The 17474-nt window shown below is 40.8% G+C and overlaps 1 protein-coding gene across 1 annotated transcript in view; it reads right to left on the bottom strand.

Moving 5' to 3' along the window:
- The window catches only part of TTLL12 (tubulin tyrosine ligase like 12), a 45195-nt gene that overhangs the window by 14567 nt on the left and 13154 nt on the right, over positions 1-17474 (bottom strand). The window contains exons 3-6 of the mRNA XM_075003828.1: positions 13319-13517; positions 11319-11478; positions 10465-10598; positions 3506-3582 (exon numbers count right to left, since the gene is read on the bottom strand). Of these exons, the coding sequence (XP_074859929.1) occupies positions 3506-3582; positions 10465-10598; positions 11319-11478; positions 13319-13517 (570 nt within the window). The remainder of the gene's footprint in view (positions 1-3505; positions 3583-10464; positions 10599-11318; positions 11479-13318; positions 13518-17474) is intronic.

Here is a 17474-nt window from a genome sequence, read left to right as displayed (position 1 = left end):
ACTCTCTTGCTCTCCATTACACACACTTAGCATTAGACCCTCACAATTAAGGACACAACTAATTATTGTGGCTCACAAGACACTTCCCAACAAGCAGGTTAGTGTACAATGGTTCACTAGGCTATTACGTAGCACCCCTCTCTGAACCATCTGGAACTGCCCACTGGCAGAAATGGGGAACTGGACTAGACAGCCCTCCATGGCATTCCTTCAAATCTGCACGTGAAGTAAGTATTAGGCTTTGTAAAACCTTAGTAAAAATGCATAAAATCTCATTTTGGAGCCCACGATAGGGTCTCTTACTACAAAACTGATTTTTTCCCTCCCAGGTGTCAAGAGGATAAGCCTTAACATGCACCACCAAATTTACTTGGCTCTGCTTCAGTGCAAGGAGCTGGCCCACATGATCCCCAGTCGTATGTTTTGATAATTCTAGTTCTATCTGGATTTATTTTGCAGCACTGATTTAATGTTTATAACTGCACTTCAAAACCAGCAAGGAAAGTAAGCAGCAGCATACATTTGAACTTTCTGAATGATTTCCACCCTACTACCTCCAAAACATACAGAAGCTTGCACATTCACAACTTAAATCATGGGATAGGAAATAAGATTACAGATATATCAAATGCAATCCATATTAGATCAAAACCCTGACACTGAACAAATTCAATAGTGTCCATGAAGGTCTGTATTGTTGACACCACATCTGGGGTTGCGAGTGAATTGGTACAGCTCAGAACTGAATAAACTAATCAAAACTGAAAGACTTCTTCTTATGACAGCTTTGAGCACTTTTGGAAGCTTTAAAGATGACTGATAGAACTGAAGAGAAATGCTGGAAAAAGATCTCAAGACCAAAACAAAAAACAAAAAAAATCCTGACCTCACATAAAAAGGATGTTTAATTTGCAAAAGATTAAGCAACAGCTGTTTCTGAAATTAGGAGCTGGCTTGAAAATAAATAAATAAAAATAAATAAATAGACAATATTAACCACCAATGCGTAGAACTGTACAAACATTTCAAGTTCCACAAAACACCAACCTGTCCTTTAGAAATATCTGTTAAATTCTAAAACTGTAAAACAAGGGAAGCATTTATTCTCTATATCTGTCATGTTCCTCATGCTCTGCATATTACCGCTACTCTGAGAGAAGACTATTAGAGTAAACTCTTTCATATCCGGCATTCTATTATCCGGAAAACTCAAATAATTGGCATTTCAGCCATATGCAAATCTTCATTACACTTTCCATACATACAGGATAGTGAATGTAAATACTGGAAGGTCCCGACATTTGCAAGTTTAACATTTGCGAATTCAATTATTAATGAGCAGTTGCTGCTTCCCTGGGGCTCTGGAGTGGGGAGTGCCGGCAGCTGCCACTTCCCCAGGGCTCTTAGGGAGCAGTGCAGATGGCTGCTTCCCCAGGGCTCTGACAGCCAGCCAGGGGCACAGCACAGCCACTGACCAGCTCCCCACAGCCCTGCCAGTCTCCACCTCCCCCCACTGCTGCCCAGAGCCACCCAGGAGCCCAACCAGGGTAAAATGATATTTGCGAAATTCAACATTCATGAGGGTTCTCAACACCGAACCCTCGCGAATGTTCCAACCCTACTGTGCAAATATATACAGCAAATACAGGAAAACTTTAGTGTACAATACTGTTGTTGGTAAATAAAGTACTCTGCATACGTTCCTGTTTGTTTCTTAATATCTAATCTTGTTTTTCTTTAGTGTTATGCATTGCTAAGTATACCTCTATTATCCAGAACATCTGAATAACTGGCAACCTCCTGGTCCCCAGGCTGCTGAATATGAAAGCGTTTACTGTACATACACATTTTCAAAACTGAGATTGGAAACACCCTCTAGGGTGTTAACTTCATCCCAAACTGTACAGAAGGGGAACAGCAGGTAGAGACCCAAAATTTGGGCTATCCACATCCCTCTGCTTTTGCATGCACACGTGATTTTCCTCCCAGCAACAGGTACCAGTGCTGACGTGGATACAGCATTGCCACTACCACAGGCTCACCAGCCCTGAGACAAACCCATTCAACATGGTCTGGAAGCTGTCAATTGCTCAACAAGATATGGATTGATTCCTTTTGCATCTCCCTTCCTCCTTTCCAACACGGAGCAGAGTGCCCACGTAGCAGCTGCAGAGGGGAGAAGGTTCTCTTGCATACATACACACCACACAACTGCCTATCATGATAACAAACCTCTCTCACCCATGTAGCATGCAACCTCTTTCAACAGGTTGAAAGGCAGAGCAGCTGAGAGACTTTCTGCCTTTGAGAGATTGTTATAAGGAGTTATTTTAGAAGTTAAAGTCAAGAAGAGAGAGAGAGAGAGAGAAAGAATGTGTGTGTGTGGGGGGGGGGGTAAAATATACGAGTACAGTAAACCCCCGAGATACATGCAACTCAGTTGCACGTGTCTCAGGTTAATGTGACTGCTGCCCCTGACAGGAGCAGGGAAACAGCTGCTCCTGTCAGTGGTGGCACCCAAGAGTCAGGTTCTCATCTGCTGCCATGGACAGGAGCAGGGAAACTGATGAGGGCACCAGCCCTGGTCAGTTTCCCAGATCACTCACTGGAGTCAGGAAGCTGACCAGGGCTTGTGCCCTCATCAGTTTCCCGGCTCCCCTCAGTTGCAGGGGAAATCTGACTTATGCGGGGGTTGCGTACGTTGGGGTCTACTGTACTGGTTATAGGCCTTAAGAATGAGGAAACGGAGATTGTTCCAAGGATGCTGCAAGACTTTGGATTCCTGCTGTGAATGGCATTTAACTCACATATTTGCCTTGTGAAAACAGAGGTGTACAAAAGTTCTAGCAGAGAAAAACCAGCTGGCATATTCAGCAACATTGTCCCTACCCTTGCTGTACTTCATATTCTGTTCCTCTAATTTTCAGCTGCTGACATACAGAAGCAACCACACTGAGAAATGAACCCTGGCTTATCTCTGCAAGTTTTCTGACATGAGATTTCAACTGTGTTTTGACAGCTGAGCAACTGGGGGAACATGAACAGACTGTCTATTATCACCTCTGCTTAGGAAAAAAGGAAAATGCAATCTATGAAATCAGACTGACATTTTTGGTATTTTCATTTGTTTGGGTGGAAAGAGACTATTCTGGTTTTTGGCTGGCTGCAGCCACTAAAGTAACTTGGGTAAAAACAGCTAGCTATCCCACGCTTCGTTGTATGAGGCTGGAGCACCAGTTCTGCAGAATCCGAGCCAGGATCAAGCATGTAGCTATTTATAAAACATCTTCCACCCGTACAGGAACAATCTGCATTGTGGGGCTACTGGGAGCCCTTGATATTGTACATCATGGAAACCTTTTCAAGCCAGAGGGTGTTGCAGCATCACTAGTTCTGGAACCTATGTCAACCTTCCAGAAAGGATAAACGTCCTATTCAGGTTGTATATATTGCAACTGTCCTTCTAAGGAAGCAGTTTGAAGGTATTTAGTTTATAAATACATACTTGAAAATTTTGTTCTGGTCGTAAACTGGTGGATTTATAGTAACAGGTAGTTTCTCCTTGTTGTTGTTTAGAATAGCCTAAAGGCAAAACAAAGAAAAACAAGCTTATGTTAAGCGAAGTCAGCAAACTTTCATCAAACCCTCCATCTTAACATGGTAAAGGAACACATACAGTAATTTACGCGCAAAACTGAGTTGGAGTTTTTTAAGTGCAATGGAAACAAAAGCCATGAAAAGAAAATAATTTAAAAAACCTAAAAAGTATTAATACAAGAGATAAAAGATTCAACTGGACATAAAACAGCAGCATTTGGGTTTTCCATTAGTGTTGGCATATGATGCATTCCCTGAAGCACAAACACTCCAGAGGTCATCCTCTCTCCCCCCTCCAGTCCCATATTAAAATAAAAGAGCATCAGGTTAGACAGCATTTCACTTGCAAACCTGGTCAATCATTTTTTTTTTTTAAATTGTTAGCAAAAGATAAAAAACTCCCTTAGGATTCTAATATGAGAAATCTACATGGATTTTTTTTTTAAATTACAGCCAGTGTATAGTTTAATTACATTAACAATGGTTTAATGTACTGCACTGGAGAGGCAGTCAAAGTACCAAAAAACAGTGCGGACTTAACTCTGCTGCTATTAAAATAAATTGAGTTTTATCATTGACTTTAAAGGCATTAGTGCTAGGCTAAGAGTGCTTTGGAAAATCCCACCCATGTCATCATCGGTGTATTTGGCTGTAAAGGGAAAATTGTTATGCTCCATCATCCATTGCAGCAGCGTGCATCAAAGAAACTGTGCTGGGTATTTGGGATGAAAAGCAAAGGGTCTTGCATGGAATTAGAGTGGCTGCAGCTACCAAACAGTTTTTTTGGATACAGTTACAGCAGCTCTTGAGAACAGAGATCTAATTGTGATATATAAACTTAATACTGTCCTCACATAGGGTGCTGCTGGGACAGGTAATCCAGTTCAGAATCAGGGTCCTAATCTTTAAAGCATTGTTGCTGGGGATTCAATTAAGAATGGAAAACAAAAACCTTAAAAAACAAAAACAAAAACAAAAATCTACAAAGTGTCAAAGGCACTGTCTGAGACACGTGTCTCTCAAGAGAGTGGATTGCAGGCATATCAATTGCTTCTTGTTTTCACTGCCCAGTGAGAAAGAAGTCTATACCAGGGGTTGTCAGGAGCTCTCTCTCTGAGGCCCCCACTTAATATGCTATAAAAACTTCAGGTCCCAGCAGGTGCAGGGCCTCAGTGGAGATGCCTTGGACATAGGCATAACTGGAGTTCTGTTTGGAAAAGGCAGGTAGCAAGGGTTGGGGCCATCTCTGGGTCTCTGTCAGTAGGAAACTGGACAGCCACTGATCACTGTACTTACCTACACACTTCTAGCTTCCATCCTGCACACACAGCTAGATCCATTGTTTACAGTCAAGCCCTTAGGTACAATTGCGTTTGCACTGATCCCACTGACAGAGACCAAAAACTACAAGATCTCTACCAAATATTCATAAACCTGAATTACCCACCAGCAGAAATAAAAAAAAAAAAAAAAAAAAAAAAAGACAGGGCCAATCGAATACCCAGAGACCAGCTACTCCAAGATAGGCCCAAAAGAGCCAAGAACAGAATAGCACTGGTTATTACCTATAGCCCCCAACTCAAACCACTGCAATGCATTATTAAAGACCTACAACCTATCCTTAATCAGGATGTCACACTCCAGAAGGCCCTAGGCGACAGGCCTGTTCTCTCCTGCAGACAACCTCCCAACCTTATGAGGATTCTCACCAACAGCCACAGTCTATACCACAGGAACACCAACCCTGGAACTTTTCCTTGCAACAAGGCCTGTTGCCAACTTTGTCCACATATCTGTTCTGGAAATACCATCACTGGACCTAACCAGGTTATTCACAGAATCACAGGCACATTCTCATGTTCCTCAACTAACATCATATATGCCATCATGTGCCAACAATGCCCACACACTTTGTATATTGGACAGACTTCAAACTCTTAGACAAAGAATTAATGGGCATAAAACACACATAAAAACACTCCTGATTCACAAACCTGTGAGCCAGCACTTTAATGGAGTGGGCCAATCTGTTAATGACCTGAAAGTCTGTGTTTTAATGAAGAGGAATTTTCACAGCAGTTTGGAAAGAGAGGCTGCTGAACTCTTTTATATTCAAATTTGATACATTAACACATGGTTTGAAGCTGGATGGCAATTTTCTAGCTCATGGGGGCTCTTTTAAATACTTTGCTTTATCTAATTCTTGACTCCCCGCCCCCCTTCTGCCCCTCTGATTCGCGCACCTTGATACTAATTTTTCCTGATTTGTCAACCTTGATTACTATTTTTGGTTCTCTGTGCCTTAAATATTGAGTCTGTTCTGGTATGGCTATGTTCTGATGAAGTGGCTCTATCCCATGAAAGCTCATCACCTACTAAATTATTTTGTTAGTCTTTCAAGTGCTACTGGACTGCTTTTTTGTTTAAATAGTCCCAAGATACTACTACAGAAATCTAAAATTACTCAGTGTTGTTAACATCCCAGTTTAAGTTAAAGCTTTTTTTTTTTTTTTTTTTATTAACTTTGTTCTACAGTTACTAATGGGTAACAGTGAGATGATTAGTGATCCAGCAGCTGCATGCTTTTGTCTTAGAAGCATCATGTTTTCGATTCTTCTAGACAAAATATTAAAGCCTTTCAGACCAATGCAAGAGGAAACTTGTCTAAGTGCGTGCTAGTGATTCAAGGCAGGACAGAGTACTAATGCACTGTGCTAACAAACTTATGTGCAGCAGAACTTGACAGAAACATCTGTAAAGTAAGATGGCACAGAAGTTTCATAAACTGAAGATAGCTGCATGTTATAAATAAGTTGGAGAGACTGGACATTAAGTTAGTTGTAAAAATTTTGTTTTGCTAACACAGGATTTGCAAACATGCTCAGGAAGGTTTTCAGATATTTTGCACTTGTCTCTATCTTATCTGGATGCATAAAGTGGATGGTGTCCTAGTTACATGTACAGGATGGCTTCAAGCACCTAGAGTTATTTTACACTGATATTTCATCATTTGAGGAAGTTCAGCAACTGACTGGTATGAAAATACAAAATGTATTCAGGAGGCTGGTGCTTCTAGCATCTGTTCCCATGACAACGCTTGCGGGTACCAGAATGAGACAGGAGAGAATAACTGGGATCTAAAGATCATCTCCCTTGTAAATTTATAGTGCATCATCACAAGTAAAATGGGAACAACTGCCAGCTACATCACCGGCGTAACTTAACCTGATACAGGCTGAACCTGTCTAGTCCGGCACCCTTGGGAACTGACTGGTGCCAAACAAGAAAATTTGCTGAACTATGAGGGGTTAGTATTGTCTAGCATATTACCAACACTTCCACCACTTACTGGCCTCTGAGAAAACATTTTGGGTAAAATTAGGGCTAAACAACAGCACAGAACACTGACAGCCAGGACTGGTGGCTGTAAGCAAACTTCATGGGACCACAGGAAACTTGACCACACCCAGGATAAGCAGGCATCCAGCTAACTAAAATCATGCTGTGCCACGAATGTTGCCAGATGAGAGAGTGCAGGACTAGAGAGGTTTAAACTCTAATTATAAAATAGGTGGGAGGAATAGCTCAGTGGTTTGAGCATTGGCCTGCTAAACCCAGGGTTGCGAGCGCAATCCTTGAGGGGGCCATTTAGGGATCCAGGGCAAATATATTTTTAAACAAAAAGGGGTAGGGGAGATGAGTGCTTGGTCCTGCCAAGAGGGCAGGGGACTGGACTTGACACACCCCCCCGCCAGGTCCCTTCCAGTTCTGTGAGATGTGTATCTCGATATTTCCCCCCCCCCCCACACACCTAAAAGCACAAGCTTGACCAAAATTAAGAGCGAAGCGTTCCTTCTCCTCCTCCTTTCTCACCCAGGAAACACAGCCCTACAAAAATAAATACTAGCTCCTCAAAAAAGTCCGTCGCAGTAAGAGACTGAATATTTTTGGTACTTTCCATCCTTTGCCATTTGATGCAAGCACAGCAGAACAGCGAGGTGTAGGAGGGGAGCTTTGAAAGGCACTGCCTGAATTTTGCAAGTTTTCAGCACTCCGTGATTTATTAAGTTAAAAAGCAAAAACAGGATTTTTAATTAAAAATATTTTAAAAGCTATTTAAATTAGATTTGGCACTAGCCACCCATGTTAAAGCCTAAATTATAATATCTATTAAGTTATTGAAATTAAACAAATAAAATATTAAGCAGTACATGTTTGCTGCTAAGTTTTAAAGGAAGTCAACACAGTGAGATGGTGGAAGTTACAGGCTAAGCAACTGGAACGAGAGTCACATGAAGTGTTAAATCAGTTCTTGACAACAGCAGCCTCTCTTCTGTAGGTGCAGAGAGAATATTTTCTTAACTTCAGATTTTTTCCTCCCTTGTTCAGTTCAGTGATTAAATTAGCTCATTCAAAATTAAGAAGTCAACTGGGAGTTGCAAAAGCAGGAAAGCTTGCTTTCTTCTTCCCCTCTACGAATAAAAAGTGTGTGAGAGGATGAATCTACTAGTTCTAAAATGTTGGCAGACATAATGACCCAAAACAAATCCATTCAATTTCTTAGCTACGAATATTACTTCCTTCACTTAAAGTTAGTTTTAAATGCAAAATATGTTTTGATAATCTGTGATAAAAAAATTATGCATCCACCATTTTTAATTTCATTTAATAAAAAAAGTGTACTGTGCATTGTAATTGAAATAGTATTTCCATCCAAATATAAAAGTAACAAAAATCAAAATCTAATGAAAAAAGTTAATTACATAACTGCTTAAATAAATGTACACAAATGTACACAGGTATAGCATATCTTCCTGGCTAGCAAAAAAGCAGCATCAGATTGAGTGTAAAAGACTATGTTTAGTTGCAAATCAACATTTTTAATGATTATTCACCAATTTAATTTAACACAGGGTAAATTCTTTTCCTAAAAGGATATAAATTCAAAACATGATTAAATTCAATTATTTAAAATCAAAGTTTCTCAATAGCCAATTTAAACATGAATTAAAATCAATCCACCCTATGGGCAACCATCAGTTTCAGTGAGGCACAGAAGTTAGGATCCTGTTTTTGAAAGTCTTAGCATATTTTCTGAAGTCCAATTGCCAAAACCAAAACCAACACCACACTACATTCCCTTCACATACTGAAACTCTAAGGACATCTTGGTCACAGCACACAAGCACAAAAGGGAAATATCTGTGTGAAGATACTTAAAAAAACAAAACCAAACAGAACTATCAGCTTGGAAAGGCTGTCACTGCTGTAATCATGGAACACTTGGACTGGAAGGTACCTTGTGAAACCATCGAGTCCAGTCCCCTGCGTTCACGGCAGGACCAAGCAACATCCAGACCATCCCCAATAGATGTCTATCTAACCCGCACTTACATATCTCCAGGGATGGAGATTCTATAACCTCCCTAGGGAATTTATTCCAGTGTTTAACCACCTGACAGTTAGGAAGTATTTTCCTAAAGTCTAATCTAAGCCTCCCTTGCTGCAGTTTAAGCCCATTGCTCCTTGTCCTACCCTCAGAGGGCAAGGAGAACAAGTTCTCCCCCTCCTCCTTGTAACCCTCTTTAAGGTACTTGAAAACCACTATCATGTCCCCTCTAAGTCTTCTATTTTCTAAACTAAAGCAGTCCAGTTCTTTCAGCCTTCCCTCACAGCTCATGTTCTCTAAGCCTTTAATCATTCCTGTTGCTCTTTTCTGGACCTTCTCCAATTTCTTCACATCCTTCTTGAAATGTGGTGCCCAGAACAGGGCACAATACTCCAACTGAGGTCTAATCCACATCAAGTGCCTTGGTCACAACACTCTGTTAATGCATCCCAGAATCATGTTTGCTTTTTTTGCAACAGCATCATACTGTTGACTCATATTTAGCTTGTGGTCCACTTTGACTTCAAATCTGTTTCTGCAGTACTCGTTCCTAGACAGTCAGTTCCTTCCTAAGAGGAGTACTTTGCATTTGTCCTCATTAAACTTCTTCCTTTTAATCTCAGACCATTTCTCCAGTTTGTTCAGACCACTTTGAATTATGAGCCTCTCCTCCAAAGCAGTTGCAACACTTATTTGCATTAGGGAATGTCTATACTGTGGGGCAAAGGCAACCTAACTTACACAGGTCAAGTGACTGCAGGTCTACACTGTGCATAGGGATGGTGATGGAGACTGAGTAGGGAGGTAACAGGAGAAATTCTCCCATCAACTTTACCTAGGCGTCTCGTTCCATTCGAATACCGGAGTTGACAAGAGAGCAATTAATGGTCTGTTTAGCAGGTTTTCACTACACTGGCTCAACTGACCCCCAGGGGACCGATTGCTGCAGCGCCAATCCCCTAGGACGTGTAGACAAGCCCTCAGATCGTAATGCAAAAAGAACAACAAGTCTGCAAATAAAAGGTTTTGTTCCTTCCATACAAGGGTAAATTTTCCTATTTGAGGATTGACCAAATATTCTGTAACAATAAATCCAGTAGGAACGAACCTATTTGGAAACTGCTCAAACCTTTGAGTTGGAATGCTGAAATCTGGAGAATTTTGTTTTATGGCATGTCAGATAGCCTTTGAACTAGACTACTTGATGCCTCTGTTAAGATGTGGGATAGCAAAGGGAACTGCAATATTGGCAAGCCACTTTTTTTTTTAGTTTTAAAACAGTTACATATTTTTATTTCTGGCTTCATTACAGCTCCATCTTCTATTCAGAATTCTATACAAGGCAGTCTTTGAGGTTAGGAAACCCTTATACTTCATATGGCACATAGGAAGAGAAAGAAAAAGAAAGCAATTCCAGGCTTTAAGAGACCACCCAACTAAAACAGAAACCCTTAAGCAAAGATTCACTTCAACTATACCTGGTAGTGATCTTCTGATGGTTCTGGAGTAGAATAGTTAACATCCAATACCTCAGCAGGTGCCCATGGCAACAACATGCACTTCCTGATTAAACGATCAGTTTCCCCATACGCATAATCTCGAGTCACTTCTTCTACAGGGGGATATAAGTAATTGTAGGGTTGCCAGTCAGTCATCTTCCCCACACCACATTCATGCAAATTACATAATTCCACCATAAATTACACCACAACTACTCAAATGATTAGAAGTGCAGTATTTTAAAATGTGTAATGTGAAATGTTACTTAGGTCGTGAAGTCAAGCACTCAGAAGTTACACACACAGGGAGAGCAGTGTACTCTGATAACATTGCCTCTATTTTCACAGCTTAGCCTTCTCCCACGTCCCAGAATCTTTGCCTATTTCAGTGCACAGGCTAGACGCTCAAGCGTGCCAAATTAAGGCCGCACAGGCAGTTTTCAATCAATCATTCATTTTCTTACTTTGAGTACTTTGCAGCTTAAATAGCGTCCCTGTACTATCGTTTGTGTAATTTATGTATCTAACTAAGCAGTTCAGATGGACAACAACTTTCCAATTCTTTGTTACCAGAACAACATTTCTGGACAGATGAAAGCCTCCACATCCCTTTTAATATAATTAATGATGTGAGTGTGAAATTATAGCTATATTTTGCCATTAAAACACTAATAATGCTTACCTTTTTAAGACACATGATGCTTTGAGTTTGTTTGTTTTTAAAGAAAAGCTCATACCAGAATTGTGAAAAGTTATAACTGTTTGGGTTGGAAATTCAGTGGAGTTCTGCACTTGGCTGAAGCTGATAACCTACTCAATGTACAGACACTTACCACCAGTTTCAAGATCCCTTAAAGGCCAGAGAACAGTGTAAGCAATTTGCTGAGGTATATAAAATAAAGGTGCTGTCGCAAAGGTAGGCTCGTCTGAATGCTGAATTCGGGATCCAAATTCATCCATAATATACCAGACAGGAACTTTCTCCTCTGCAGTCTGGTGGGGAAGAAAAATGGGAAAGCAGGGAAGGAGAAAGAAAAGACATCCCTTATGTATCATGATATTAAAAGAATGCTGCAATTATAGAAGGGGTTAGAAGTTTATGCTAAAGCCATATTAGTGTGCTCTGTTTCCATTAAGCAAGATTTATGATTTTCCAGTGAAGGAAGACCTGATCATAGAAGGAAAGGTCAGATGCTTTTGGATTAGCTACTGTTGATTTAGTGCCTTTCATCAGTTGATTTCCAAGTGCTTTACAAAAGGAGGTCAGTATCATGATCCCCATTTTACAACTGGGTAAACTGAGGCACAAAGCAGTCAAATGACTTGACAAAGGTCACTAAATAGACCAGTGGCCCAGCCTAGAACAGAACCCAAGTCTCCCAAGTTCCAGTTCACTGCTCTATCCTCTAGATCAGTGTTTATTAAACTATGTTCTGCCAAAAATTGGTGTTCCAGGAATAATTTGCAGGTATGCTGCGAGCGTTTGGAAAAAAACTACATTGATGGTCTACATTTTCTGTTATTAAAACCAGATAGCAATGAAAAGGTAACATTGTATGGTACTTGATTAAGTTACCTCATTTTGTTTTTTGCTGTATATGCTGCTGCTTTTTTTGTGTGTGTGGTCTGACTTTTTCTTTTTTTAAAAAAAAATTAATAGGTGTTCCATGTAAAAAAAACATTATTGTTTGGTGTCCCATGGTCTCAAAAAGTAAGGAACACCGCTCTACGTAACTATGTCCCAGAAGATTATGTTTAAAACAACCAAGCCAACACTTAAAAATGAGTTATCCTAATATTGCTTTTCATAGCTTTGTTTATTAGCATACCTCACTACACTATTTATCAGAACACCTGCACTCACCATAGTTTACAGACAGACAATGCATAACTGTTAACAAATGCACCGAGTTTACCTTCCCAATTGTATGTTGCCTTACTTTGTTTTAAGAGAGCTTATTCTCTTGTAAATTACACGAATCTAGAAAATTTATCTGACGTTGGTCCAGTACTTAACTGAATTAGTGTTTGTATTTCGGAAGATAAAATAAATAGGTACATGCTTCAGTTAAATCACTGCTCTAGGCTAGGGGTTGGGCTGACATGTTCAGGCTGCAGACTATCCCCAGGAAGGAGGACTTCCCCAAGCTCTCTTACCACAGCAACTTGGGGCCAGGTGAGAAGCATTTTTCCATGTCTGCTGCACCTCCAGCAGGTACAGCCAGGGGAGGCACGCACGTCCCCCAGCTGGGGCAGGTCCAGGTTTGTCTGCCTCCTGCACTCCCCAGCCAGAGTGAGGACTGCAGCAAACTACTGTCCCTGTTTTCCATCTGTTATGCCCTGTTGGAACCATGTGGTCATATAACAAATCCCCTTAAGCCCACTCCAGGCACATCCCATTTTCCTGGCACAACCAAACCCTGACCTCACTTTACATTATAAGAGCTGTATACTGAATTTGGTGGTTCTAGCCCTTGCCCTTTAAAAGGCGCTCTCGAACAAACAGACTCTCAAATATAGTAGGTGTTCTACAAAGAAAAAAACACTAACAGACTCCTCCTAGTAACCTTTCTCTGATCCATACGCTTCCTTGTTACACCTGTCATAGTTTAAGGGAAACCTTTTACAAATACCCCGTTGTTAGGAGGTTGGCAGCTTGTCACTGCTAGGCACTGGCTTTCCCAATTCTGAGAAGCAGTCCATTCTTAAATGGCTAGAAAGGAGGGATTTTGTACTTAAGGGAGATGTCTGTATTAGTTATACATGTGCTGGTATGGTTAAATTCAGGATCCAGCAGAACTGTACAATATTTTTGGCTAGAAGAGTCACTTACGCCTTGAGACAGCTGGTAAGTCTGATTGTACTTCCACATTTCTTGCAACACCTGCTCAACAGCACCCTCATCTGCAACTTCGCCATGAAAGTCTATTCCCATGAGGTTTGCCATTCTATGCAGCAGACCAGGAACCTGCAACAGCTGTTGGCGTGCATGTTCAACGCGGTACGTCCAGGCATGGTCGATAAGGAAAATGCTAATAAGAGAATTCCAATAACATTATTATCCTTTGCCTCTTGTCTACATACATACAAAACAAGATGCTCTAGTTGAGAAAGGCTGTGCTTTCTTGTAGAATGGACAAGTTATTTCTTCATCAAAATGAGATTTTTTTGTTTTTTTGCATCCCTATGAGTAGGCTTATCTTCTTCTTAGTACCCTAAGCTGTGTAAAGTGTATGGTGGAACAAGTACAACTTCCATAAAAGTTCAGACCCAGAAACAGGAACTCCCAAGCTGACAATCTTGGCTCTCCTCTGAGGCCTGTGATATACTAATCTCTTCTTCTTGCAGTCTGTATAACGGAACTAGCAATACTTACCTTCCAATGAGCCCGAGAAGAGTAACTCACGTTTGAAGAAGGAAAGTGCTACACATTTAGGCTTTATAGGAGTAGATCTTTAATTGGCAAAAGTCAATTTCACCATATACACACACACAAACTGACAAATATTTCCATGTATAAGGATTAAAAGGTACAGATTAGTAAGAAAAACGCTGCTAAATAACTTAGATTTAAGGATATTTACTTTGTATATGTTGATGTGTGATATTGACAATTTGTGTTTTAATGGTTGTAAAAGCTTTAACTTTGAATCTCAGTACTATGCTTTTTGAATAGTATGAAGACACCATGATTTTTTTTGATACCTAAAAATAGAAAAAAAATTGCTTAAAAATAAACATGGATATTATCCTTCAAAATTATTTTAAAAATTTGAATGATCTAAAGCACATTATTGGAACACAATAGTTAAACTTATTTGTTCTGAAAGATTATGGAACTGCTAAGATCATATTGCTCAAAATGTGCAAGACCCTACAGAGAGAGATGATAGGGCAACACAGCTCCATCCCACTCTTTAGAAAATTTCAGTCTATATTTTTACAAGCTTCTCAAAATTCACATTCCTACTAGTGTGAAAGCATATTAGATGTCCACATCTCACTGATGAAAGTCTGGCTCTGAGGGTATGTTTAAACAGCTGCCTTATTTCAAAATAAGCTATTCTGGAAGGCTGCATCTAAACTACGAAATAATTTCGAATTTAAGGCAGTTAGCTCAATATTACTATGTCATGGTAATATGATTAGCTTGATTTAGGGAGCACTGTAAATATGATTAGCTTGATTTAGGGAGCACTAGTATTGATCTTGTAATATCGTCAATACCTTCTGGGTGTAGCGTCAAGCTCAAATTCAAAATTTCGATTAAAGGCCAGGGTGGAAGCACCACACCTTAAAATTGAATCTACTAGCCTCCAGAGGTGCCCCGTGTATAGCTCACAATGCCCCACAGTGCTATGCTCTGGCCGCTGCTCTCGTGTGCGTAGGAATTAGGTAACAGGAAGATTGTGAATTTCACATTGGGACCAGGAATCCTGTGGCTGTGGGCTCATGTTTGTATGAGAGCCTGAGAAATGTCTCTCTCTTTGCTATTAGCACTGTGAGTGCATCTACACATAACCCCAGCAGGGAATTTGTGGCTCTCTCTCTACACTTGGTAATTTTTTTTGTGCTGGCTCGTGCCAGCCACCACACCATGTGTCAGCAAGGCTGTTGTGGGGGTCATGCTTGCAAAGAGAGGCTGAGAAACATCACAGCCATTTACATTTGTGTGTGAAAACTGCCCCCCCCCCACCAATGTCATGCAGTCAGGGTCTTTCCTGCACTCAGCCACATCATGCAGACAGTCCCTAACCCAATCAAAGGACGTGCCTGCCATTTGGTCCTGGATTGTATGCGGTTAGAGCTCCAAAGGTGGAAAAGATATTCAGGGGGCTTGCTACCACCAGTGGGAAGTTTCACCCAATGGCTAAAATGATTGGGGGCTTGCTGCCACTAAGGGGGAAGTTTCTGCCAGTCGCTAAGATATTCAGGGTCTGGCACCATGGTATGAATAACCTGGATAAGTCCAGTGACGGTACCTCCAGAATAGATATGGTTGATATAGTTGATGGTGGGGTGCAGATTGTTAAAGTCTCTGTGGAACTGTCTCTATACCATGGGTCCAAATCATAAAGATGTCATCAACGTATCGTAAGCAGAGGAGTGGTAATAGGGGACGAGAGCTGAGCAATCGTTGTTCCAGGTCAGCCATAAGCATATTGTGGAGCCATGCGGGTGGCCATAGCAGTTCCACTAATCTGGAGGTATAAACTGCCCCCACAAACGGAAATGATTGTGTGTGAGAACAAAGTTACAGAGGTCAGACACCAGATTGGCTGTGGTGGCATCAGGGATGGTATTCCTGGTTGCCTGTAATCCGTCTTTATGCGGAATATTAGTGTACAGAGCCTCTACATCCATTGTGGCAAGGATGGCGTTATCAGGAACTTTTCTGATGTTTTGTAATTTCCTCAGGAAGTCGGTGGTATCTCGGCTATAGCAGGGAGCGTTGGTGGCATAGGGTTTGAGGAGGGAGGCCTGTTGCCAACTTTGTCCACATATCTATTCTGGAGATACGATCACTGGACCTAAGCAGGTTATTCACAGAATCACAGGCACATTCTCATGTTCCTCAACTAACATCATATATGCCATCACGTGCCAACAATGCCCACGTGCTTTGTACAGTGGACAGACTTCAAACTTAGACAAAGAGTTAATGGGCACAAAACAGACATAAAAAACACTCTTGATTCACAAACCTGTCAGTCAGCACTTTAATGGAGTGAGCCATTCTGTTAATGACCTGAAGGTCTGCGTCTTACTCAAGAGGAATTTTCACAAGAGTTTGGAAAGAGAGGCTGCTAAACTCTCTCTTATATTCAAATTTGACACATTAAACACATGGTTTCAACCCAGATGGGAATTTTCTAGGTCATTATAGTATCGGAGGGGTAGGATTTCCAAGACCAGCATCTGATGAAGTGAGTCTGCTCATGAAAGCTCATGCTCAAAACTTTTCTGTTAGTCTATAAGGTGCCACAGGACCCTTCATTGCTGTCGTAGGTCATTATAGGGGCTCTTATGCATACTTGGCTTTACCTAATTCTTGACTCCCCCCCCCCCGCTTCTGCCCCTCTACTCTCTGATTTGCTCACCTTGATAATATTTTTCTGATTTGTCAACCTTGATTACTATTTTTGGTTCTCTGCACCTTAAATACTGAGTCTGTTCTGGTATGGCTATGATCTGAAGAAGTGGGTCTGTCCCACGAAAGCTCACTGCCTAATAAATTATGTTGTTAAAGTGCTACTGGACTGCTTTTCTATAAATTGAGTGTTTATAGGGACCACAGACATTTCTTTAGCAATGCAGTGGAGCAACAGGCGACAAGCACATCTCTCTGATAAAGGCATCCAGGCTTTCACTAAGTCAGAAAGGGTTAAGCAACAAGACAGCTAGATTGACCCAGAGCAACCTTTAAAAGCATATTAGAGATGTACTGAAATGGTAAACATGGCATTTCTTGTAGATAGTGATTAAACCCATGTTTCATTACCCAGAGTGCCTGAAATGCAGTTTTACATTGTCAAAAAACTAGATATTAAATACTAAGTTGTATTTGTCTATGTTTACCTACATGAGAAGCTTCACAACATGATCTCCTTAACTTGTAAATGACAAACATTTCTTCCTTTCTGTTACGATGTTATATTGATTCAAAGATCAAAAAGGAATATTAAGAGGTAGATTAAACCTGCAGGAATTTAAGAACACCATTGAACTGAATTGTCTATGAACTGCTTAAATGGATAATTATCCATGCTGATGAATGCACCTATGTACACACAGGAAACAGAAGTATTTCTTCAAGAACTGCAATGTAGAATACTTATTCTGCATCCCAGAGGTACCTGATGTATGACCTGATGTCAAGTGGCCACCCTGACACGCCAGAGGACTGAGAGCAGACCCTTTTTTTCCCCCCTCAGATCTACTTCAGCATTGGCAGGGGAAGCTTGAATGGCGAGAGCATCTGTGCATGC

The sequence above is a fragment of the Carettochelys insculpta genome, chromosome 1 (assembly GCF_033958435.1).
Source record: "Carettochelys insculpta isolate YL-2023 chromosome 1, ASM3395843v1, whole genome shotgun sequence".
NCBI lineage: Eukaryota > Metazoa > Chordata > Testudines > Carettochelyidae > Carettochelys > Carettochelys insculpta.
Note: the sequence above shows the minus strand (reverse complement) of the source record. Positions and strands in the feature narration are given on the sequence as shown.